We start from the raw sequence: 26,874 nt of genomic DNA on the forward strand, positions 1-26,874 counted from the left end.
ACCTCCAAGTACATGTGGCAAGAGCAAGTCATTAATGCTTATTTTCCCCAGGGCTGCATATCAAGCGTTGAAGTGTGGACGCAAAACGGTTAGTCTATACTGGCAGGCGTAGTCCACTTAGTGGTACAGTTACATCCGTGCATAAACCTCAGGTCGTAAAGTTTTTGACGTGTTTGTGAGAAGTCTCTTCGACGCAGAGAAAAAAATAACCAACAAACTGGTGAGTGTACAGGTACATATTAAGGTACCACATATAAAAATAACTGGACTTATACTCGTTACACCATAAATGTGTGTTCATGCACAAGTGGACCACTAGAAAACCTAAAGGAAAGAGAGTAATGTAGCACTTCACACATCGAAAGCAGCGAACGTAAATGTCATAACTGCGAAAAAGCGCCCTAGGATATGAGAATCGTTTCCCAAAACACGTCGTGCAAGAAGTAAATAAACAAAAGAAAACCGTTAATGACAATAAAATAAACAGGTTAGCTTTTAGTTTAAATATCATTGCACACTCTTTTCCCACTTTGGCGATACTCTGCACTTTAATTTGTCGGTCTTCCTATGATTTAAGCAACACTGCTTGATCGCCTGCAAATTTTGTCTCTATCGTTTCTGCTCCTATTGATATGCCCCTTGCTTTTCCTAATGCTTTGGGCTTTAATGCAGAGTGCTAATGCAGATTAGTCAAATCGTGGGACTGAGCGGGTGCCGTACGCGCGTTATCCGCCTCTGCGACTACTGCAGTCAGACGGAGACATGGGGATGCCGATAGCAGCGTGTGAGCGCATCTTGTGCAGGCGCACAGTGCGGGCGCCTGTTGTGATGGCGGTAACGGGAACAAACACATTGCGGGTCGGCGGCGGACAAACAGGCATCTTCAGAATTGGGGCCGCGGCACAAGGCGGCGACTGTGGAGGCCCTGAGGGGCGCCGATTGTTTCCCGGGCAGGGGCGCCGGGCCCGACCGATAGACGCGTTGCGTCTGTGCAAACAGGCGGCAGCGCTTGTGGACTCAAGGGGCGGCGTAAAGGCCAGGTCAGGCGCGGCGCGAATCCTAAGCTGAGGGCTCCCCTCCACGCACGGGCTGCTCGTAGGTATGGATTCGAAATGTATCCCATCGCGTGCGCGGTGGAATTTCCACTGGACGGCAAGCGGGTTCGATTCTAGCGCACGGCAGCGGTCGATGAAGACGGCGTACGTGCGCTTGAGTGTCCCTTACAGTTACAAGAGTGCGCTTCATCTCCTTCGTACGAACACCTTATTGTACCTAAACAGCGGGATAATAATGTGACATTATGTGTAACAGTACTAGAAAGGTATGTAGTTAGTGTATTGTCTTCTCGATTGACTTCTAGTTAAACGTTTAACAAACTTCCACGCTATGCGCTGTAACGTGGCCCGTACGTTGATTGTGTGGCACGTGTAAACGTAAAATTCAGACATAATGTATTTTTCCCGTTGTTTAGCCATCTCACTTTGGTTCGGGACTGTACAGCGTCAACCGATGACATACGCATATGTATACTGTCAGATATTGATAGTGGACTGAATTAAACATATGATGCAGCGCATGTAGCACAAAGGAGTACAAGTCTTATTTTAAAATTCAGGCACTTCTGAGAGCGGAGTTACAAGTGGAGGGAGCAGCAGCTAGTACAGAGAGAAAGATTTTGATGAAAAAAAAATCGATCTCGCGCCCGATTTGGGCGTTTCCCCTGGGTGTCAGCCACGCACCCGGGTCTCTTTTGTGCCACACCGCGGCGTCGCACTCACAGTGTTATTATTCTGACGGCACGGCGCATTTCTAATTAGACCTATTGGATTCCTCTTGCCGAGACGTATCCGTCGAACAGAGCGGCTGCAGCGGGCGCGGCCTGGGTATGGATTAGGCGGGCGACTAATTTCTCTTCTTCTGCAGATCTCCCCTGCCCCTCCTTCTGGAAACGCAGCTGCCTCGTTCCTGTTTCGTCGCCCCTTTCTCTTTAGCTCGGAACCCTTTCAGCCCCCACCCTCACCCCTAGCCTCCCTCGCGATAATTTCTTCCCGAAGTGCTGCCCTGTCGATTTATGTTTAAACTCGATACTCTGCCCAGAACTCCACTGCCTCTCCCCACCCCCACGGTAGCCGCTGGCCATCGGACGCCCAGTTGGCCTTCTAATTCCTCTCGCTTAGCCCGTCTTTTCGGCCTTAACTCGTCACGCATTTTATTCCCTTTTCCGAAACTGTTCCGTTTTTTCTTTTGCCTCTTCCCACTCCACCTTCTTCCCGAGACCACTCGGGGAGTATTTCGTTTGTTAAACCTACCCGAAGGTGATTTTATTCCCCTGCAGGCCTCCTAATTTGAAAGTTTTTAGGCGGAGCGGATTAACCATAATCTACTTGCCAGGAGATCTCAATAAAATCAGTTCATATGGCGTAGTGTTTTGTTCTTCCTCCTTCGACTGGTGGCCACAAGACCCTTTTTTTTATATCAGCGCAGGTTTCTGTGTCCGGCGTCAGTTCCAGTAAATAATAAACATCTACTGCTGTTCATCACCTTGACGAAGCTCCTGTTTAATAGTAGCCGATGTCACACAAATACACATACAATACTGATACTGTTTTTTCTTTTCGGAAAGAAGGACCTTCGGTCGTACTGTAGACGTCTGTAGTTGTTAAAATACTTGTTATCTTTGTTTCTTATACGGACAACAGTAGCAGGATATCAGTGTTCTCAATTGTGTTGATGATAACATTGCTGATCATATACCTATCGCAGTTGATTAACTCTTAAGCTTCGCAGAACTTTCAAGACAGAGTAGACAAATAAACTTAGTCAACCTAACGCAGTGCAAAATTTGCTACTTTATAGTTATCTGACTCTGTTGTCGCTTTTGCGACAGTTTTTCCCCTCTTTCTGTCATTATGGTGCGGAACCAACAATAAATCACAGTTTGACCGTTTTACCTGTTCTAATCAACAAGCAAATAGAAAAAAAAGAAATTGTGTTTTTTTTGCTTTATTTTTCTTCTTGATTAGACAATTTCGAAATAAATGCGGAAGGTTACACGTTAATCTATTCTTTATTGTGTCCAGGTCACGATTACTTTTTACCTCGGAGAAACTGTAAGAAATTCGGCAAAGTACCGCAACGTGCTGTATGAACTTTGGTTTGATATCTGTTGGCCTGTGCATATGGTCCTTTATCGTTTTACGATTACTAGATGGTCCTGAAATGTAATGTTCGCACCGTAACGTAATGAAATACGCGCCGATGTGGAGCCGATATGTTCGTTTACTCCTTTTCTTTCAAAAGTAGGCGCTAATCAGTTTCAACTTAACCACTGTTTGAGGGATGGTATCAGCGTATAGTGAGTTCCGAACCTTGATGGCCGGAAGTATCCAGACAGTAGGAAACTTAAACTGAGTGTTTTGAGATCATGATCTAATGGCCGCTAATGAATATTTCTGGCGGTACGAGGTCTTGTATGGACAATACGTGTGTGGTACGGTTTTGTCATCTGTTTGACGTTGCTGGTGAGAGCTTGAAACGCATCTGTGATGTGTCCACGGCTCATTTTTTCCCATGGGTTTACGTGAAGTCGTAAATGAATGAAACCCCAGTGGAAACTAGTGGCTATCTCGCATTGTCCTAGCTGCCTCTCTCATTGCACAACAGGCAAAACTGATATCTGAGAGAGAGTAACGAAAGTTGTATAGGTCGTTGTAGTGCAAGCACTAAGGCCGGCGGTTGTTCCTTTGTACAGCAGTTGTGAACTTACGTTGTTGCTAAGAGGTGCAATACGTCAGCAAAAATACCGAGTGTTTTTGTCTGACAATTAGCACCTTATATTAAAGTATCCAGTTTAGGATCCTCTGTCGTAGGTTCGAATCCTGCCTCGGGCATGGATGTGTGTGATGTCCTTAGGTTAGTTAGGTTTAACTAGTTCTAAGTTCTAGGGGACTAATGACCTCAGCAGTTGAGTCCCATAGTGCTCAGAGCCATTTGAACCATTTTGTCCTTAGGTTAGTTACGTTTAAGTAGTTCTAAGTTCTAGGGGACTGATGACCACAGATATTAAGTCCCATAGTGCTCAGAGCCATTTGAACCATTTTTTTGATCCTCTGTAGTCTGTACAGTGTCGGCCGTAAAAATTTGCAACAACCTTTGTTTTACTCATAACCGGTAGGTGTTATCACAAGCGAACTTGAGTAGTCGGAACGTATATTGTGTTATATGTAACAGGTGTCGAGCATTTTGGAACACAGGACCAGGTCTGGAGGGCCAAAGGCAAAAGAGAGAGAGACAGAGAAGGAATGAGTGTCAGATATTTTATCACTGGAATGCTATTTAACGAATGAGCTCGATGGCCGGTTGATAGCGAAACGAATCAATAGCACAAACAGGGGCAGACACGCAGAGTGCCGTGCGTGGGCGCTAGCAGTGTTGCCGACGCCCCGGCGCCAGCAGTTGGTTGGGTGTTTTTAAAGACGACGATGCTACTTGGATGTCGACGCAGGGTACAGATGGCCGGAACTGGCCTGCTCTGATCGTAGTTCGCCCACACAGCTGGGCCACCACCACTGCTCTTCCGAATCGCGAGATGAATTTATTTTGTGACCAGTTAAGACAGACGGGGAAAGTAAGTTGCGTCACAGTGTGTAGTTCTTCACGAGGGTGTGTATTACTTCTAAGACGAATCTAAACTCGCCACGATCTATGGGGGATGTGCGTTTCAGCACTTCTGGCCTTATGCTTGCTCGTTATTTGACACATAAAGTCGCGACCTGAACTAAAATGGTAGGCCGTGAAGAAAGACTCGCTTGAGCAAGCAGACAAGTGTGGCGCCGGTTTTGCACCTGTCGGATTGTAGGCGCGGCGTGTTCGCCGCGGAAACAACGCCCGTCTTACCCCTTGCCGGCCGCCTCGCTCCCTCAAGTAAGCTGCTGGCGGGGGCCGCTAACCCCTCACCAACGACTAACGGCCCGAGGCGCTGCTGATCACCCAGTGAAGGGTTGCTCTGGGGTGGCAAGGGGAGCCGGCCGGGTACGTTAAAAAAGGGGGAAAAGGACGCAAGGAAAGGGGAAAGGGAACGGGGGAGGGTGCCGCCTCCGCTGACCACCGACTCTTTCGGCCAGATCGCCCCTCAGCATCCCTTCCGATATTCACAAGAGCTTCTCCCCAGTCCCCCCTTCCCCGCCGCCCTCCACCGTCGCCACAGGCCGAGGGTTCCGAAAGGATACTCCAAAACATGGGCCGCAGCATCGGAGCGCGGATCGAGTCGAAATAACCAGCTACTTTCTCTGTTAGCGAATAATTTCGGAAACAGAATCTTGACTGCTCAGATGCGACGCAGAGAACACTCTGCGTCTCTCTCTCTCCCTCTCTCTCTATCTCTCTCTCTTCGAAACTTCAGCTGTTAATTCATGGCACTGTGGTAATTTCTTTTACTTTACCATTACCGTCACGTACGCCGCAACACGTTCGTTGTAATCATTCCTCTAGCATTATTAAGCTTGAACTAACATCAGACTGATCTTGAAATAACTACGAAAGAGAAAAATGTTTTCTTCGGGAAGTATTTCCCATCAAGGTTTTCACAAAATGTCAAACTTTTGTTTCACGATGACTTTTTTGCTAGACTATTTCAAGAGCTGTGTCGCGGTAGTAACAGAGACATCTGGGGAGTTAAAAATTTATAATGAATTTACACAAATAAATTAGGAATTTGTAGTTAAATAGATATCCAACAAAATCATCTGCCAGTGGCGTCATTTGAATATGGTAATGAGGGGCATGGGTCGACACACCGTTCTCCCGTCCGTTGTGTTTTCCAGACTTCGGACCCGCTACTTTTAAGTGAATCGTAATTTCGTTTCACGATGCTGACTGTACCTCGTTCCAGCTATTCCGCCAAGGAAATAAAAAGTATGGTAGCATCAGGAACTGAATTTTTATTTCCTCCACATCGCAGTCATAAAGAGTGACCGCTCAGCTATGGAAGCGGACTCCATGTGTGTACTGTATGGAGGAATGTAATGTCATCCTTGTTCACCTTAAACACGATTCGACGTTTTTATACTGCACCAAACTTAAATAGCACATAACTCCATTATATGAGTGAAGATACGTAAGTTGTCTTCTCTCGAGTCTGCTAGAAGCTACCTTAGGGGAAGAAAATGTATTGTCGATAGTGTGGGTTGTCACAAAATGTAGCACATATCAAATGAGTTTCTTGTATACAACAAGATGAGGAAAAACAGACTTTTCATCTCATTATAATTCAGTAAAAATCCTGTTACCATCGTCAAGAAACGTTACGAAAGTGAAGAATTTGAACTAGTATTATCTCCTGCTCTTGCATTTGCGTTACAAAACTTAAATATCTCATGCTAAACGAACTGTAAGTCGTAAGTAATATTTGAGATACGTTTCGTTTCATCGTTTCCTCTCTATAATTTCTCTATTGAATTTGCATCGTATCTGTGAGGCAAGACAAGAGCATTGGCATCTTAACCTGCGCCGAGGCGAAGCTTTATGAATAACGGTGAGCGACCTTTATCGATCATTCTGTGTGTTACTGGCGAACTGGAATTTTGATTTTTATAGAGTATCTTCGCGCACTGTCAGAATGGGTCACAAGTCCCGGTGAATAACTAGGATGCTGTATTACACAGAGTAAAGAATGCAGAACATTAATCCTGTACAACGTTCGAATTGCCTAGTGCAAGAGTTACCATGAGCAGTAACAATTAGTGAGAACACACATGTAGTTACGAGGAAATAGCTAAGATTTTTCGGCTGGCCGGTACAAATATCGATAGAAGTATTAATCATACTTTTTGTTACTGTCATCATTAGTTTTGGCGCTTCTTTGTAATTATTGTCATAAACAGCTTTTGAAACACATGTACAGCGTAGATCCTTCCAGGTGACTGATCAGATGTAATAGTGCTCTCACCACGGTCCTCCAGAGCGTAGGCGCGCCGCTCATTTACCTTATCCAGATGACGGCATTATCTTTTCAGAAAGTGTACATACATAATGTGAATCCTTTCCATTTAAAGAGTCACGAACTCATCGGTTTAAGGGTACTCCTATTTGATCAGTAGTGGAATTACACGAGACGCCTCTCTGACAATTAGCAAGGAAAGAGTCTTCGGAAAAAATTGGCGTGAAAGAAGTGGTTCAAAATGGTTCAAATGGCTCTGAGCACTATGGGACTCAACTGCTGTGGTCATAAGTCCCCTAGAACTTAGAACTACTTAAACCTAACTAACCTAAGGACAGCACACAACACCCAGCCATCACGAGGCAGAGAAAATCCCTGACCCCGCCGGGAATCGAACCCGGGAACCCGGGCGTGGGAAGCGAGAACGCTACCGCACGACCACGAGATGCGGGCAAAGAAGTGGTGGCTGGGGAGATACGGTAGTGGCAGCTCTTACAGGGGAGGCGGATGCTGTTGTCTGAGGGAAAGAGATTGTGACACCAAACCTGGGAACTTTTTTTTTTTTTTTTGGTTTCTTTATTCCTTTCTTCGCCGTGCTTTGCTTCTGTAGATGATTGTTTGGTGCGGAACTGCGAGAAGGCAGAAATTGGAAAGCTACTGCAATAAGATGGGGCGGCCGCGGACGGACTGGCTTATTGTGTCTTCCCTCTTTAATAGTTTTAGTTTTAGGGTAAAATACGGTAAAAAAACTGACTGTGGGAACAAAGGTGAAGATCACATTATGCGATGATCCTGTGTCAGTTGAGGTAAATCTATGCCTCGCTGTTAATCATGACATTAATATTAAATCATCCTCCTTCTCCTCTTATTCTTCTTCTTCTCCTCCTCCTCCTTCTCCAACTAAAAGTGGATTTGGAAAGGAGTCATAATTTTACTGAAAGCAAAACGAAACTATTCATCATCATTGCGTCTGGAAAGAAAACGTTATGGCTGTTATCGCCTCCTCCGTTTCTGTATTTTCACTTGGGAGCGTATCATTAATACTGACGTACGCTCATTACATTTCATTTCAAGAGAAAGGTAGGAAGAAAGGTGGTTAGCAATGAACGTACAGTCACTAAGAACCAATGTAACAACAGAGGTGTGGAGTAGATGAAACTGGTAACGGTATTCTTAAAGGAACCATCACATCACTAGAATAATTTAGAGCCATATTGACTGTTAATCGACTGTGACTGTTTCAAAAATAAGAAAAGATTTTTTCACAAAATTTGTTGACTATTTAAATTATTTAATCAGCACCGTGTTTCGAGGTTAGACCTCATCATTAGCCGACAGTGGCAGAACAAAAAGTACTGAACAAAGATGCACACTGATATTACAGACTTTACAAAGAAGTTTTACTATACTGTCCATTTGTGTTAAATGTTTTTTTGTACTGTCACTGTAGCATGATGATGACTTCTAATCTCGAAACATGTTGATCATTTAAATAAGTTAAGTAATCAACAAATTTTGTGCCTGGTAGTGGTATTTGTAAAACCTTTTCATAGTATTAATAATTTTACGGGGTAAACGAAAAATTTGACGTTTTCCCTGTGTGAACACGGTGTGTTGACAACTGCACTGCTTCCCTCGTTGTAGAGGACAAGTGAATAAACACACATAGTGTGAATTTGGAGTACTAGACGAATCATCAGAATGGAATGATTAGGGCCTGAACCCCGCACATTTTGAATACTGGGGTGTTAGACTGTAGTACCCGAATATGTTGGCTGAATTATTGTGCTATTTCAAGCGATCGTTCGATGAGTTCCTTATAGGTATGTGCCATAATATAGCCGAAGGATAAGACAAAACAAAGCTCGTAACAGTAGCCAGCAGATGGCAATGCTCTTTAAGATGCTTCTGTTAGGGGACGGGTCGGATAAAAAAAATGTATTTTCCAGCAAACCTTTTAACAAGACGCCGCCTGGGGCAGGGAAGCTAAAAAGAAGGGAGGCCTTTTAAAGGCGGACAGTTTTGTAAGAAGTGGGTCGGCAGCAGGCGTGCGAGAGTCCGCGCCAGGGGCCAGCGCGGCTCGGCGCCTCCGTCGACGCCTGCCGCGCCGCGCCGCACTGTGCTCTGCTGTGCTCGGGTTGCTTGTGTTTAGTTCCTCGGCAGGCGGGCGGGCGAGCAGTAGCCTTTTCGCTCCGTCCCTCTCCAGCGCCACCATCCGTCTCTCCTTATTCCTCTTTATTTGAGTATAATTATTGATTATTGGAGGACGGAAGGCTAGTTGAGCTGCCAGTTCAGGGTGGAGACGCGGGTGAGAGGGGGAAGGGAGCCGGCAAGGAGGGGTGGCTCCGGGGGGAGGAGGGGAAGGGGCCGTATAAGAGAGGAGGAGGAGGAGGAGAGAGAGAGAGAGAGAGAGAGAGAGAGAGAGATAGAGAGAGAGGGGGGCTGGAGGCGGCGGCGCGGAGAGGCGCGGAGGCGGCGGCGGCGGCGCGGGGGCGGGTGGGCGAGTGATTAAGCTCTATACGGCTCCATCGCTTCCCCGCCGAGTCTTGCGTTTGCTACTGACAATTAGACAGATACGCTAAGTCTGCTATCGATTTATTTCAGAGCAAGACTGCCGGCCTCCCTCCATCCCTCGAAACGGGGGGAGGGGAGCCGGAGGGGGTGGAAGGAGAGTTGCGGCACAGTGGTGAAGCCGTGGACGACGCGAGGGGCGGGGGATGGGGGTGGACGACGAGCGGAGGGGAGGGAATCTGGAAGGGGTGTGAGGAGCACAGCTAGCGAGGGGAGGGCAGTCCCTCTGTATGTTGTGAGATATATCGAGGAAAGTAAAGGGAATGTCTACATGGACGGCGTCGCCTTCCTCCGCTCCCGCCGCTGCTCAACGTAAGTGTTACTGACGCTTCTCGCTTTCCCGAAGCTCCTCTTTTTTTCGCCCACTTTTTCTCTCCCAAACCCTTCCCAGCAAAGCACAGCTTTTTATTTTTGCTCCATCTCCTTTCCTTTATAAATATGTATTAGGCACAGGAAATTTCCACTCGATCCACAATATCTATTTCTTCTATGTAGTATCACCTCCGAGTCCACCTGCGTGCATTTTGCACTTTGCGCCAGTGCTAGCTTCTCTGTCCTTTGTTTGAGAACGACGGTTCAAACCCGCTTCCGGCCGTTCTCATTCAGGTTTTCTGTGATTTCCCTAAATCGCTTCAGGCAAATGCCAGGATGGTTCTTTTGAAAGGGCACGGCCGATTTCCTTCCCCTTCCTTCCCTAATCCGCGCTTCTACTCGGTCTATAATGACCTCTTTGTCGACGGGACGTTAAATACTTAACTCCTACTCCTCCAGTACTTTTCTAAAAACCTTCTTTCGCTCACCTAAACCCTGTCCCCAAGTGTAAATGGTATAGGCAACTCCGCCCACTGCTTTCCCGTCTCCTGCTGCCCAACCTCGCGAATTTTCTGCCTCGAACCTCCATGTTTTGTTGTGCTGCTTAACGAAAAACGGATTTAGCTGTTTGTGTTCTCAAGGCAAAGGCAAGCTTCAACCCTAATTATTATCTTTCCCAGTCGTTATTCTCCTTTCGAGAGGAACGGTAGAAAAGCACAAGGAACAAATACAAAATTTTCTGTCCCCCTGCCAGACTCACACTTGGCCTATTTCTTATATTTTAACGACAACAAGGATGATACTCAGACGAAAACAAACTACCCACCTAGATGGGAATCAGTTACATTTCCACCTATGTTCAAGCGACTTTCTCGAAAAGTCCTTGACCTTCTTCCCAACAGCTGCTTAGCGGTTAGCACTCTGGACTCGCATTCGAGAGGACGAAGGTTCAAATCCGTGTCTGCGCATCCAGATTTAGGTTTTCCGTGATTACCCTAAAATCGCTCCAGGTAAATGCTGGGATGGTTCCTTTGAAAGGGCACGGCCGATTTCCTTCCCCATCCTTGAAACATTCCCAGCATGTGCTCCGTTTCCCTTCCGTCTTCCTTCTATCTTTCCCAAAAGCACTCCAAGATAATACGACAGCAATTTTTTACAACCACACGATGCTGAAGATAGTGATCAATTGATCCGCTGCCGACGACTTTGCCAAACTGATGTGTCTGCTATTTATTCTTAACGACACACTGGCTATTCGTCTCGTGCCTTGTTATACATTCCCGTAGAGCGACCTCTAACGTTTGAGTACATCTTAGTCGTTGTTTTAAATACAGTAAATATGGTATATTGAAATATTTTACACTATGACGTAGTCGGGTCGTTTACTGGCTGCTATTCTCTTACGAGGTTTCACCCAGGTTACAAACAGCATAGTCATCCAGTGTTAATGTCAAGCAATGGCGAGACACAGATGTCGTAATATACTGTATAATAACTTAGGATCTATCCGGACAGAAGTTATCAGAATCTCAGTTCCTTCCGTATCGCAGTTAGTTCCGTGTTTCGCGGATTATATTCACAATAGACGCCGAGATATGCACTGTCTCAATCCTGCAAAAGATTGGAGCGATTTACCAAAGTGAACAAAAATACCGTTCTTTCAGTAAAATGCTTCTCGTACATCCAATCCACACTAATTCCGTGGCACGTTACCTTCATTCTGTGGCCACTACATTCCAACATACTGAAATTATAATTTCTTAGATCCTGTCGCACCAACTGAAATTTTCCGCCCCATGGATTTTCATCTCATTATTCAGCTGCAAGTATTGTAATTTTCCTTTCGGTTCTCTCTTACGTTACGCGTATCAGCTGATGGTATCACATTATTCTTTTTCTTGTCCTTTTATGTTTCCTTTCTTATCTGTCAGTTTTACATTTTCTCGATATTGTTCCTTTACTTTTATCTCATCACAGAACTGTTGATATTATGAACGCCATTTGCTGTTTAGAGAGATATTAAATCATCACCTCTCCTGCTGCTTTAAGGCTGTTTTTATTCTTTAATTTAATACTTCCGGATACAGTATCTTGATAGATTTTTCTTAAATTTTTCCTTTTTTCTTTTGTCGTAATTTGTTCATTTTCCATACCCCTCTCAATAGCCTTTTTTGGGTGTGATGTTATTTATATACCCATCACCTCCCCCCCCCCCCCCCTCCCCCCCCCGTGTCCTCCACAAAAAAATGGTTCAAATGGCTCTGAGCACTATGGGACTTAACATCTATGGCCATCAGTCCCCTAGAACTTAGAACTACTTAAACCTAACTAACCTAAGGACATCACACAACACCCAGCCATCACGAGGCAGAGAAAATCCCTGACCCCGCCGGGAATCGAACCCGGGAACCCGGGCGTGGGAAGCGAGAACGCTACCGCACGACCACGAGATGTGGGCCGTGTCCTCCACATTACGCCATTCGGTCAGAAGCGTAGTCATATGGCACCTTTGTACTATGATAACAGAACTAGAGCGTAATAGATCTAACAAATGATGTAAATATTTAATGGTGGTGGACCAATAGCGTGTTTCCGCATCCTGGTGTCTTTCATCTGTAGTAGCGGCCAAACAATTGGAAAATGATGCACTATGGTACGGCCACACACCCGCAACTCCACAACGAACGTGACGGGCAGGAAGTATAGAGATGATTTGCTCACCAGGGAATTATTTAATGAAAGTACAGATTACCGCCACAGGTCGCGTATTATTTGTTTTCATTTGATGAGTAACGTGCTAATTTCCATTCATTGCCCTGGTGAAAACAGTTTGTGTTGATTATGGTGCCGAACGGGGAATTGAACCTCTAACTAGGGCAATAAATATCTCAGGATGTTTCGTGCAATGAACGAAACTAGTTAATAAATCAAACAGTACGCAACTGAGGCGGTTTATCTGTACATAAATTGCAATGGTCGGCGTGTCCGCTACATACGATGCCTGCGAACGCTACATTTATTTAATTATTTTGGTGTAAACACATCGACATATCGCGCAGTGATCTAAAATGGATTATATGAATAAAGGCGCACAGTGTAGATCCTCGCAAGTCATCCACTGGTTGCCTGAACGTATTGGAAAGAAATCAAGTCTCCCAGCACGCCCGCAGTGTTTGCAGTACATTTTGGACGGAAGGTACAGACGAGAGGCAGTGCGATATAAGGAATAGGGTGCGGAGTTGCTAATCGATAACCTGACTGGTGGTCTAAGCGGCGTCGGCTGCCGCCTTTGTCGGAAGACGGCATCTCCGGACTCGAAAGCACGGGCCCGGCCGACCCGGCTACACCTGCTGCCTCCGTCCGACTGCGCAGGTATTTATTGTCAGCCGGCAGATCCAATATCTGGCGCGGCGCGGTGCGGCGGGTCCCGAGAAAGAGACAGAAGCTGCCATTGTTCTGCTGAGATAACTCATGCAAGATTGGAGGCAGGCGGAAAGGGTTGTAGCGGGACCGGCGCTGTCGGAAGGTGTGCGGAGGCGGAGGGGGACGGCGTCGTGCGCGGCGGAGGCGGGACGCGGGGGCGGGCTTGATTTGGATTCTCCGGCAGCTCCTGTCTGGCTGTCGGTCGCCGGGCGGCCTCCGCAACCCTCCAATAGGCGGCATGCAAATATTCTATAACAAGGTTTGGCATAAAGCGCCTCCATTCGCCCGCCGCCTGCCGTACCCACCCCACAGGCCTGTCAGGTCTCGGCAACCCTAACGCACTTGCGTGATCGTCTTACCAACGTTCATCTGAATCCCTTTGCAGAGACGGCCTTACACGTCCTGTGGGCACTGCCACAATGGACTCTGTTCGCCGCGCCTGCGGCTCTGGAGTGGGAGTAAAACTGTAGTCAGCCGGCCGAAGTGGCCGTGCGGTTAAAGGCGCTGCAGCCTGGAACCGCAAGACCGCTACGGTCGCAGGTTCGAATCCTGCCTCGGGCATGGATGTTTGTGATGTCCTTAGGTTAGTTAGGTTTAACTAGTTCTAAGTTCTAGGGGACTAATGACCTCAGCAGTTGAGTCCCATAGTGCTCAGAGCCATTTTTTGAAAACTGTAGTCACACCCGAATTGTGTTCCAAGTCCTCGGGATACATGGCTATCCTGTGAAGAGGGTTTCATGCAGTAACAACGGATACATTAAAATATTTTGCACGGTCGCGGGCATAACACTCGTTAGGTTTTGTTGCTCTTGAGGATGTAGAAGCAACGTCCGCATCTACATTTGAATTTGTATATTTTATAGTTAATCCATTTGCCGGCCGTCTGGAACCGCGAGACCGCTACAGCCGCAGGTTCGAATCCTGCCTCGGGCATGGATGTGTGTGATGTCCTTAGGTTAGTTAGGTTTAAGTAGTTCTAAGTTCTAGGGGACTTATGACCTCAAAATAGGGCTCAGAGCCATTTGAACCATTTTTGAACCACGTTAATCCATTAACTCATATGACAAGTCTTCCAGCCTCGTCTCTAACTGCGCATATTGTGTTTGGCATGCTTCAAATGTTTGAGGAAAGACATCTTAAGAGGCAACAACGCTGATATATAAATGCTTTATTCTTCAAAATAGTTCAAAACTTCTCATCTTTTGGCTGGTCTTGACGTTTCATCCTGTATAATTTACGCAGGAATCCCCTTGACATCGAGTGGAGCGCCGTGTAGTGTCATTGTATACGGATAAGACACTATAAAAGAACGGTAGCCACTAAAATCACTATTTTGTTCCCACTACGTGGACATTTACGACGAAACTTCCCCTTTACAATTATTTTATCGTCATAAAATGAAATACTACACATATTTTTTTTAGTACTCGCACGGGAGTTTATGAATTTCTCTTACCGTCTTCCACGATTTTTTTTTTCGCAGTAGTACTGCCTACTGATTACAATTAGTCCACATCGCTGTAACTGTAACGGAACATTAGGTACTAAAGTAACAGTTTTATTTCCACTGCCTGGAGTTTTGTGTTGCAACTTCGCATCGGCAATTATTTTTCCGTCGTGAAATGAAATACTACACATATTTTCTTTAGTACTCACTCAGGGCGGTATGAATTTCGCTTCCTTCTTCCACAATTATTTTCGCAGTGATGCTTTCTCCTGAAAATAACTCAGTAATTCTCGTAGGACAGAAGTCTAATTACGTAAAAAATAAAAAAACTAATTAATACTCCTAACGTGCATATGTTAAATGTGAAGGAACATTTATGCGCGTCGTGTATAAAACGGCCAAGCTCTATGGCTCTGTCACATAAGCATCTTCATTTATATCGAGGTGTAGCGTTTCCGTCCGCCTGACTCACAACAGCGACACGCTGTATTGGCAACCATAAGCAGTGAATAACTAAGCAGACTTCCAACAAGAGTCATCCTTGAGGTGGCAAAGAGGCCATCGCAATACTCATAGAAAGGTCATATATGTAAGAGAAGAAAAGTACATTGTTACGATGCTTGTGATTTTGAAGTGGAGATAGGCGAGGCTTTAAGCCTGCAGAACTGATGGACAATGGACTGGGCAAATTCTTTTGTGCTACCTGCGTGATAAGATACGTCCTAGAAGACGACAACTTTTTATCTAAGTTATCAGGGCAGTGGCAGGATTTTACTGGGTGGCATAAAGTTGAAGATCGTAGGATGTAGAAAAGTTGGGAAGACACCTTTATCCGACACTGAATAAAACATTGCTGCTGATGTAGATGTTAGCAATAACGAGGTGGTTTAAGATGAAATTCAGCCCGCTTGCACCTTGTATAAACTTGTTCCCAGGACGCTGTTCTCTCTTGGAGAGTACAATGTGAGAGGAGGTTCCGAAGTGCAACCACAACAACGTATTAGTGCAGAGGTACGGACACGAAGTTCCGCGCTACGCCAGGCTGTGTTCGCGGCGACAAGTGTTCTGCTGGACCGCCACCCCTCTTCAGGGGAGAGGAGGGGTGAGGGGGGGGGGGACCAGGAGGCACTTTGCCAGTACCGCCCGCTTTCCAGCGGACAAGATGTTCCGCCTGCTCGGGGCAGGACCAGCTTGTAGGTCACAGCTATCGGTTTCTAATAACATCCGCCGCCGCCGCAGAGCGCATCCTATCTTCTGCTTCTCGGAGACAATAACATTTCGTTCCATTACCCTCGTACGTCATGCCGTCCACTACAACGATTGCTCGCGGAATGCTGTCTCTCCGCAGTAATTCCGGAATAAGTGGCGGGCGATCTTTTGGCAACCTTCGACAGCGAGCTATACCAATTTAGGGCACAAGATCGATATCTATAAAGAGCACAGTTCGGGACAGCATCATCCAGTGGAGTCTTGGAAGGCTACTGCGGAATCTAAACAACTGCAACATGTAAGGAAATAAAAAGAATTATAAGCACACCGGACGAAAAAATTGTCACCCCCATGAGACATCGCGCTAATATCTTCTAAACCTCTTCTAACGTTGATAATTATTCCAAATCGGCGAGGAAGGTAATTTAAAAGTTTCTTCCTGTATGTCATATCCAGCTGAAGCCAGTCGTCAGATGATTATAGCTAGCAGATTGCGGGTATGTTGGTTGCTAGATTCACTCGCTGTTCGAAATAGTCCCAGACAAGCATTTTCTAGAGGATTAAGGACTAATGATTTAGTCGACCAGACGTGGTGACTTCCTGAGGCGTAGCCAAGCCTGGAACGGGCGCATGCAGTACTGTGAACACAGTTGTTGCCGTCTTTCAAGACAGGAACATATTCATAATGGAGATGTATAAGAATGGGCAACACTTGATTTTCACAGAAACCTGGATGAATAGACGCAAGTCATTGTACGAAAAGTCCCCGAAACATCAGCAGAACCATATCTGGCCTGAAATACAACCCCCCACACGCATGTGCACTCGACGCCATGAGTCATTTGAAAAGACGCAAAAAGTCTCTGTGAGCAATGGCCTTTTCCGAGGTACCCGACTCCAAATGACGACTGCATGCAGTTCCCTTCGGAAAGTCTGCTTAACTGGTTGAGATGGACTTGTATTCCCTGCCATTCTGGTTTGAAAATGACTGTTATTGGCAAGGAGTGGCATTCGTCCTCGGTTTCTGTCAGTCACAATGTTCTTAGGGCGCCGTGTTACGTGACTATGAATGGTGTTGTAGTGTGCACGTCAAAACACGATAGCTCCTTTCTCTCACGTCTCTACTTCGACCAGTATTACGGTGCCGATTCTATACAACTGACTTACCCTGCCGAGATTTACGTTAGCGGTGGAGGGTTACTTGACAGCCTGGTAGCATTGTTGCGCCATCTACAGCACTCCGAAGCGACCAGGGAGCTGTTTGGAAGGGATGACTAAATTTTTGTCCCCAGAGCCTATTTAACCGAGTGCTTCCAGTTGCGTACCAAGCTTTTCTAAACCGCTGCCACGAGAATGTTGTATCTGCTGTACATCGCGGGCGGCGCAACTGATGATGCAGCAGCGGTCAGTCTATAAGAGATTAACCGCCGCGGGAAACAGGTGCGCGCTGGAATCGGCCCGTACAGCTAGCGCTGCCGCATCCCTCCGGGCCGGTGCGCCAAAGGAAAGCGCCCGCTTTTGTATCGGCCGGGCAGACTGGGAGGGGGGGGGTGTCCTAAGCTCAACAGCCGCGGGCGTCGCATGGCGCCCCACGCTGCTCCGTGCCGGCGGTATCAGTGCGCGCGGATAGACAGACGGGCCGCAGAAAACTCCCTACCGCATCGTACTTTCAAATCACTCGGGCAATTAACACCGCATCGCAGTTTGTTTAGCCTGCTTGTAAATGACGTAATTTCCAGCCGCTGTTCATTTGCGCGTAACCGTAGCGGAGTGCTGGAGGCACCCGCTCGCCCCCACGAGCGACCGCATCTCTGTTCCAACCTGCCTTGTCTCACGTACTCTGCGCGCCTCTCTCTCTCTCTCCCTCTGTACGCACGTGTGTGTGTCTGTCTCTATGTATTTTTTTTTCTCGCCGCCCTCGTCTCTCGGTTCCCGGTTCCCTTTCATTTGCGCAACGTCACAGACCTCCCCTCCCCCCCCCCTCCCCCGGCCCCCTTCCTACTCGGTGATCAGCAAACGTGACGTGTAACATAAAAAGAACGGCTGCGGAAAAGTGAGTGTCGGCTAAAAGATTGTACCGATGCAAATAATCCGACATTTGCCGAGCAATCAGCTTTGTCTTCTGTTGCGTGTACCGGTTCCTCTGTAGCTAAACTGCGATTAGTAAAACAAACCAACCTCTGTCGTCCCTATTTTCGTTTTTTTTCAGTTACCTGTATCCTCATTAGATTACTCCGAATTGTCACGCTCATCTAACTCTGGCGTACTGGGACCACACGATATGCTGTCCAACCGACGACTGCTGCTGCAGCTCCATCCGCTGTCTGAAACGACGTTGAGCAGTTAGAATGGGTGGTGTGCGGCACGCTTCTTTCCGGCCGTTAATGTCGGAGTTATAATACGAAACCGCTAATTCTGCTTCGAGTAGTTTCTACTCGAGTGCTCACCGTTGCACCCGTCCCTCAGAGAAAAAAGGCTAGCCAGTCTCCTACAATTTTTCTTCTGTATTAATCCGTGCAGACAGAATAGTTTCTTACTTGGCACATGCCCCTTTAAACAGTCCCTTCTCCTCGTAACTGTTTTTCATCGATTTCTTTTCAAGCTTTTTGTTTCTAGCAACTCTCATTTTCATTAAATTTTCACGTCCTTCTGACGTCCACTCTTCAGAAGCTTCCAGTTTCTTCATTTCTAATTTTTAACGGTCCACCTTTCCCATACCATGCTATATTGCTCCATATGCGTTATTTTAAAATCACCTTCCTTTCTAGATAAAAAAAATTCTTTTATTTCTAGTACTACTGCACAGTTTTGCTTTTTAACAAGGGATTTTTCATTTTGTTAACGCTCTTAAAAACATTCCAATGCCTCCCTCATATCATTTCCGTAATGTTTGTGATGCACGATACTGTCACGCTACGAAGAAATTTACAGTAATTTGCTTCTTTATGAAATACGTGCTTAACCATTCAAGTCATACAATTAATACTGCATGTTATTCACTGGTGTTGCCGAAGCCATTGCAGTATATAAAAAATTAATTTATGTTCAAATCGTCCGTCGACCTCAGGGACCTTAAGATACAAGAGAAGCTAAGACTAAAACAGATAAGGAAGCCCACAGGCGGTCATTTCTTCGTTTGCTTGAAGAAGCTAGAAACTAATGTTGATACGTGTACTAGACTACGAACAGAATAGTGGTAGCCGAGCTGTGGATAATAGTATGATACGGGGTCAAAGTCGTGAACATACATACACACACACACACACACACACACACACACACACACACACACACACTTAACGTAGCGAGATGTTAACCCGTAATTGAGCAGTAGGAATCGGTACTTTTCCCTGCTAGAGCAGTCTCAGAGTAAGTGCGTGTCTGTTACCCAACCGCACAGTCCTGGTCGTGACAAGAAAAGTTGGAGCCCGCAGTGCGTAGCGATTATAGAAGGGGTTGACGGGGCAAAAAGAGTTGGAGGGAAGCATCGGATCCATCCCACTCCGAGACGAGAAAAAGGGGACGTTGGGGTGACAAAACAAAACACACGCTCGGACAGAGACACAGAAATGTGTAAAGGGGAGAGGAGGAGAGGGGTAGGTAGGGAAGACACAAAGGGGGGGAGGTGGGAAGGGTGGGATCGGGGCGTAGCGGAAGACGAAAAAAAAACAAAAAAAAGAGAGAGAGAGAAAAGAGGCGTGGAGGCGGATTGCAACGTCCAGTTAGTTTTCTGTCACGTCTGGGAAATGACACGGAGCTGGAATAACGATTCGGGCTGAAAAGGGAATGGACGAAGGACGGACACGTTAAGGGAAGGGGGGGTGGTGGTGGTGGCGAAGCAGGAACTGATAGGGCTGCGGCCTGGTGCCGCCGAGGAAAAGAAAATGAGTGATTCTATCCCGCGCGCGACGCTCGTCGCCATTTATGCGTGCACACACACACACACACACACACACACACACACACACACAGAAGGTTGCTGTGGCAAGTGACGGAGAGTTGAGACTGAGAAGGCGAGCGCTGTTCAGAAGAAATGTCTACGTCGGGGTGGAATGAGGCAGAGCAAGCACCGAGCAAAATAAATGGACCCGACGCAGGGATGTGGACCCTTCGAGAATACACACCCACCCACCCACCCACCCACCCACACACACACACACACACACACACACACACACACCGGATCGTACGGGTTCGGGGGAGTGCTATAGCGGCGATTTGCAATCTGGAATCCAGCGCTCGGGAATGGATCCTTCTCCTTTCGCAAAGAATGCGGCAGGTAGCTCATTCTTTCTCTTTCTCCCAGCCTTTACCTTCGCTTCTTCTATTGTGTGCACGCGCAAGTGGTCACCAGTCGCTCTCCCTATCTGCCTATCTGTTTCTTGCGCGGACTTCGAATCCCTCTCTGATCCCTCTTCTAAATCCAGGCTACCCCATCTTCGTCTCTCTCATTCGCAATGCGCGGGGAGGGGAGGGGGGGGGGGAGAGTTCGTTCTTCTGCGTCCACCGGACCAGCGACCCACTAATACCACCGATGTCCTCCTTTCCCGCCAAACGCGCTGCGATCCAACCACGCCCCCACGCTCTGCTGCAGTCAGTTCGTCGCTTCCACACCTCCGCTCATTGCCGCGAGCGTCAGCCTGCCGAGGGAGTTCAATAGCCATATCGTTTTTAACGGCAGTAAGTAAACAAGGAAGCAAGCTCGTCCGAGCTGCGTGGTTTCTCCGCCACTGCAGCCTCTGCGCATTCTCGCATGCGTAAACGCACTTTGGATGGTTGGGGGGGGGGGAGGCTGTGGCGCCAACTCAGTCGCTAGATCTCCGGGCGAGTTCCACGGTGGGCGCTTCTCCTCTTTATACCCTTTCTTTCGTGCCCCTCCGCATTTAGCTTTCTCTCTCTGTCGAGGAAGGGATCGCAACGTCGCTGCCTCCTCTGCGGGTGTACACCATTTCGTTCATATAAGTGTGCGCGAGAGTGCGCGCGTCGTCTATAGATGTGTAAGTCTGTACGTTTGCCGCTTGCGCCGAAGACACTGCAAATGACAGGAGCAGAAATGAGACAGGGGAGAGGGGGGAAAAAAAGGACGAAGGCAAAAGTGGTTTGCTTATAGGGAAGAGGGGGCCGCCAGCTCTGCGCGTGGGGTTTCGGACGGAGTTAAAATGTATCCTTGTGTTATCTCTGCGTCCTCCCCTCTCATTCCCCCGTCCCCCTTTCCGTGGCACCTCAGATCGCGTCGAGGGTGCGACTGGTCCTAACATCTCGCTCGCTGGCATTCCCTTTTTTTTTCATTATTTCTTTTCCGTCCCAGTCTCTCTCTCTGCGTCTCCCTCTCTCCCGCGGCCGGCCTGCTCAGGTTACTTCGGGCAGGGATGCGGGCGTAAAGGGGTAAGAGGGCGCGGTGGGCCGGTGACTAACGCAGAGTCGTTATTATAGAAATAAGGCCCATAGCTCGGGCACTTTTATAGTCACCGTTGTTTCTCCTGGTATCGCGTCCAGGCGGGAGCCGCATCGCGCTACGTGTGCGCACCGCCCCTGGCGAGCTGTAAACTGCCGTTCGTGGCTCTTTTAGTGGGGCGCTAAATGCTGTCCGTCTCTCTCTCTCTCTCTCTCTCTCTCTTTCGACCAACCTAAAAGCGTCCGCCTCCTCACAGGCAAGTATCGAGGCTGCGGCTAGCACAGTCGCCATGCGGTTTGCTCCGCTGCACGACGAGCCTGACTTCTTGAGCTCACCCTCTGCTTATGCAATTTTTCCCTCCAAGACAGAATGACTTTGTACTGTTGTATATGGTGGCGCAAAGACCAGGAAACAATTTTTAAAAAAGACAAACTGTCCACAGGGAAAAGTGAACGAGATTTATTATACAATTTGTTCCTATTTCTTTCGGATATTGTATGAATATCAAGAACTCAGATGGAAACCCAGTTCTAAGCAAAGAAGGGAAGGCAGAAAGGTGGAGGGAGTATATAGAGGGTTTATACAAGGGCGATGTGCTTGAGGACAATATTATGGAAATGGAAGAGGATGTAGATGAAGACGAAATGGGAGATAAGATACTGCGTGAAGAGTTTGACAGAGCACTGAAAGACCTGAGTCGAAACAAGGCCCCGGGAGTAGACAACATTCCATTAGAACTACTGACGGCCTTGGGAGAGCCAGTCATGACAAAACTCTACCATCTGGTGAGCAAGGTGTATGAGACAGACGAAATACCCTCAGACTTCAAGAAGAATATAATAATTCCAATCCCAAAGAAAGCAGGTGTTGACAGATGTGAAAATTACCGAACTATCAATTTAATAAGTCACAGCTGCAAAATACTAACGCGAATTCTTTACAGACGAATGGAAAAACAGGTAGAAGCGGACCTCAGGGAAGATCAGTTTGGATTCCGTAGAAATGTTGGAACACGTGAGGCAATACTAACCTTACGACTTATCATAGAAGAAAGATTAAGAAAAGGCAAACCTACGTTTCTAGCATTTGTAGACTTAGAGAAAGCTTTTGACAATGTTAACTGGAATACTCTCTTTCAAATTCTGAAGGTGGTAGGGGTAAAATACAGGGAGCGAAAGGCTTTTTACAATTTGTACAGAAACCAGATGGCAGTTATAAGAGTCGAGGGACATGAAAGAGAAGCAGTGGTTGGGAAGGGAGTGAGACAGGGTTGTAGCCTCTCCCCGATGTTATTCAATCTGTATATTGAGCAAGCAGTAAAGGAAGCAAAAAAAAAAAAAAATTTCGGAGTAGGTATTAAAATTCATGGAGAAGAAGTAAAAACTTTGAGGTTCGCCGATGACATTGTAATTCTGTCAGAGACAGCAAAGTACTTGGAAGAGCATTTGAACGGAATGGACAGTGTCTTGAAAGGAGGATATAAGATGAACAACAACAAAAGCAAAACGAGGATAATGGAATGTAGTTAAATTAAATCGGGTGATGCTGAGGGAATTAGATTAGGAAATGAGACACTTAACGTAGTAAAGCAGTTTTGCTATTTAGGGAGTAAAATAACTGATGATGGTCGAAGTAGAGAGGATATAAAATGTAGACTGGCAATGGCAAGGAAATCGTTTCTGAAGAAGAGAAATTTGTTAACGTCGAGTATAGACTTAAGTGTCAGGAAGTCGTTTCTGAAAGTATTTGTATGGAGTGTAGCCATGTATGGAAGTGAAACATGGACGATAACTAGTTTGGACAAGAAGAGAATAGAAGCTTTCGAAATGTGGTGCTACAGAAGAATGCTGAAGATTAGATGGGTAGATCACATAACTAATGAGGAGGTGTTGAATAGGATTGGGGAGAAGAGGAGTTTGTGGCACAACTTGACTAGAAGAAGGGATCGGTTGGTAGGACATGTTTTGAGGCATGAAGGGATCACAAATTTAGCATTTGAGGGCAGCGTGGAGGGTAAAAATCGTAGAGGTAGACCAAGAGATGAATACACTAAGCAGATTCAGAAGGATGTAGGTTGCAGTAGGTACTGGGAGATGAAGAAGCTTGCACAGGATAGAGTAGCATGGAGAGCTGCATCAAACCAGTCTCAGGACTGAAGACCACAACAACAACAATTCTTTCGGAGGCAAATACAGTGTTTGTTGTTGTGGTCTTCAATCCGAAGACTGGATTGCCACATCTCCCCACGGTAGTTCATCCTATGCAAGTCTCTTCATCACTACATTATTACTGCGACCTACATTCGCTTGGACCTGCTTACTCTGTCGTTCTTTAATCTCCATCTACGATTTATACACCCTCACACATCCCTCCGTAACTAACCTGACGATTCCTCGAAGCCTGAAAATATGTCCTATTACCGATACCGCATTTGAGTCGAGTCGTGTCATACTTTGTTTCTCTTCCCATTTCATTAGTTATCCGATCTAGTGAGTAAAGCAGTCACCAGCCCAACGTTTGGTGTGATCCGACCTACCGAAATAATATTCAGCATTGTTCTTAGCAAAAACTTGTACTGAACTGTTCATCATCCATGTTTCACATCTGTACAAGGCTTCAAGTCAGACAAATACCTTCAGAAAAGACTTCCTAATACTTAAATTTATACTCGATGTTAACCAATTTCTTTTTTTTCTGTATCGATTTTCTTGGTATTGCCAGTTTGTATATTATTTTCTATCTACTTCTGACAATGTCGGTTATTATCCTCCCAGAACAGTAAAAGTTGTCTACAAGGGCCGGCCGGGGTGGCCGAGCGGTTCTAGGCGCTACAGTCTGGAACCGCGTGACCGCTACGGTCGCAGGTTCGAATCCTGCCTCGGGCATGGATGTGTGTGATGTCCTTAAGTTAGTTAGGTTTAAGTAGTTCTAAATTCTAGGGGACTGACGACCTCAGAAGTTAAGTCCCATAGTGCTCAGAGCCATTTGATTTTGTCTTCTAGGTCCATTGTCTCATTTCCTAAATTTATTACCTCATTATCAACTGAATTAATTCGATTAAATTCCATTGCCCTTGTACTACGCTTGTTGATACAATCTCTCTTCAAGACACTATTTATTCTACTCAGCTGTTGTCACCCACATCCTTTGATGTCTCAGGTGTAATTTATATGTCATCAACAAATATCCAAGTTATTGCTTCTTCTCCTTCAATTTTAGCTCCCAAACGCAGTAGCACACTTGTAGTTGTGACCATCAGAAACCTTGTCTTAGACACCATAGGGTGAAGAGATGCACACGACAGGTGTTATAATACGTATGATTATAGTGGTTCTTATGTTCTGGTGCTCCGCGGTACACATTATACTACTTGCGCGACCAAGATTTCCGCTTTGTTAAAGTAAAAGTTGGTAGCGCCTAGAAAGTACACGTGATGCCCTCTCGGATATGACTAGTGCCAATATACGATTCGTGATGGTTGGCTAGTCCTGATCACTGGTCTAATGATAAATAGTACGTGCGCAGCTTAAAGGTATTGTCTTCAAAAATGTTTACCAAGTATATGGATGGTCGGAAATGATCTGCAGCTCCGCCTCTCTGGAAGTTGGAAAGTTGTCGTAAGGTCTTATGGGACCAATCTGCTGAGGTCATCGGTCCCTAACCTTATGCAAAACTTAATCTAACTTAAACTAACTTACACTAAGGACAACACACAGAGCCATGCCCGAGGGAGGACTCGAACCTCCGACGGGCCCCTCTGGACTCGTGACTTTAGCGGTAGATTTCCTCGTGAGTTAATCGCAGTATAGCTGTCCAGAAAACAGAGTGTGTGTGACACGGGGCTTCGCCGTGTTGCAGATCGCGCAGCTGCTGGAAGACGTGCAGCGGCTGCAGACGACGCTGTCGCAGCTGCAGGAGTCTTCGGCGGCGCAGGTGGCGCGCCTGGAGGAACAACTGGAGCACCGGCGGCAGCACATCGCGCGCCTGGAGAACAGGCTGGACCAGCAGCGCGACTACGATGACCTCAAGCGGGAGGTTAGGTGAGTCCTCACCGGAGTGGATGCACTCCACCGCCTAGCAGCAACGCTGTCTGCCATAGGAGGATAATCACTGCCTCGTAAAAGCAGCTGTGACTGCGCTAAATTGTCTGACTTCAAAAACAGCTGATGTGACAGTTGTATCGCTAACCAGAAAAATGAGGGACACTGACCTCTAAGCTTAAGTGGAGTTTCTTGGTCCTCAGTAACACTTTCTACGCCTTCTGTAGATTATCTCAGTTCGTTCCTCCCTTCATTGTGTAGGTTAATCTTTCTTGCACATTCGGAAATAGCAGCAACGGGCCCTTATCCTTCAGGGTATATGATACATTGAAGGAGTGGTGATATGTGTAAAGACTGTTGGTCACAGAATAAAGTGTCCGCCCCACAGTGAGCAAACGGTGGAGTAAGTCCAGAAAGGGGCAAAGAAAAGATATCGCGGAGTGAAAAGATGACATGAAATGCGTCTTGCTTGGTTTACATTCTCCCAAATTATCGTAAAGTCCATTTGGTTGTGAATATTATTTCCAAAATGAAATAAAATAAGATCTACGGTGCGATTTACTAGTAATGAGCTCCCCCTTGACGTAGATACTGCTAGTTACTGCAATCTGATTATTCTTCGAAGATGTTGCTAAACAAACTGGATTTTTATTTCCCTGCCTTTGCGACATTCATAATACACCGTTAGCCTGTCATTGGTAGAAGCAAAACTGAGTAAAGTCTGGAAGGGTTGCTTTTTGGCAGCTGACAACAGACAGCCAATTATTGGGAAAATTTATTGTACCGTAGACAGTTATGAATGGTGGGCAAACATTCAATCTTTGTCCTGTCGTGTCGCTTTGTTCGGTACTACAGACAGCAGAGTGAAGGCAGTATTGAAGTTGGTAACTCGACAGGGAGCTGTTTTTGCACATAACGTCCTCAATTACTTGTTGTATGTATTCCAATTTTTACCTTTTCCCAACAGTTTATACCCTCTACAGGTCCCTCTAGTACCATGGAGATTATTCCCTGAAGTCTTAACATATGTCCTATTATCGTACCCAGTCTTCTTCTCAATACTTCTTACATTTTTATTTTCTCACTGATTCTGCAAAGAATCCCCTCATTCCTTATCTTATCAGTCCATCTAATTTTCATTACCTTTTTGTAGCACCGTAGCACCACATGACTAACGCTCTCGTCTTTTTCGTAGCCTTTTATCAATAGAAATAAGGGGCATTTGGCCTCGGATGCCGAGTCCGAAGGCCGTTTTTAGCTGCGAAATGGATGAAATAACAAAAAGCACAATAACTCTAATGGAACAGTGTCTCGCACATACATTTAATTTAGTGTATGCTGGCGCTCGTCGTTCATATGTGTCCCCGCACTTCCTGTGGGACTCATCACGGCGAGCGATCGGGAGCGCTTCATTGTTATCGTAGTGCTGAAATCGGCCAGCGGATGTGACGTGACGCTCGGTTGATTCGCGCCCTCACCTGTTGCTCGCTGCCGAAAGCACACGTATTGATGGGGGGAGGGCGACATGTGACGGCCACGA

At 46.5% G+C, this 26,874-nt stretch overlaps 1 protein-coding gene across 1 annotated transcript in view; it reads left to right on the forward strand.

Annotated features, from left to right (window-relative positions):
• LOC126204016 (homeobox protein cut) overlaps positions 1-26,874 on the forward strand; it is a 502,556-nt gene that overhangs the window by 413,771 nt on the left and 61,911 nt on the right. Inside the window, exon 3 of the mRNA XM_049938445.1 lies at positions 25,153-25,334. Coding sequence (XP_049794402.1) covers positions 25,153-25,334 — 182 coding nt within the window. The remainder of the gene's footprint in view (positions 1-25,152; positions 25,335-26,874) is intronic.

The sequence above is a fragment of the Schistocerca nitens genome, chromosome 9 (assembly GCF_023898315.1).
Source record: "Schistocerca nitens isolate TAMUIC-IGC-003100 chromosome 9, iqSchNite1.1, whole genome shotgun sequence".
In the NCBI taxonomy this organism is placed as follows: Eukaryota; Metazoa; Arthropoda; class Insecta; order Orthoptera; family Acrididae; genus Schistocerca; species Schistocerca nitens.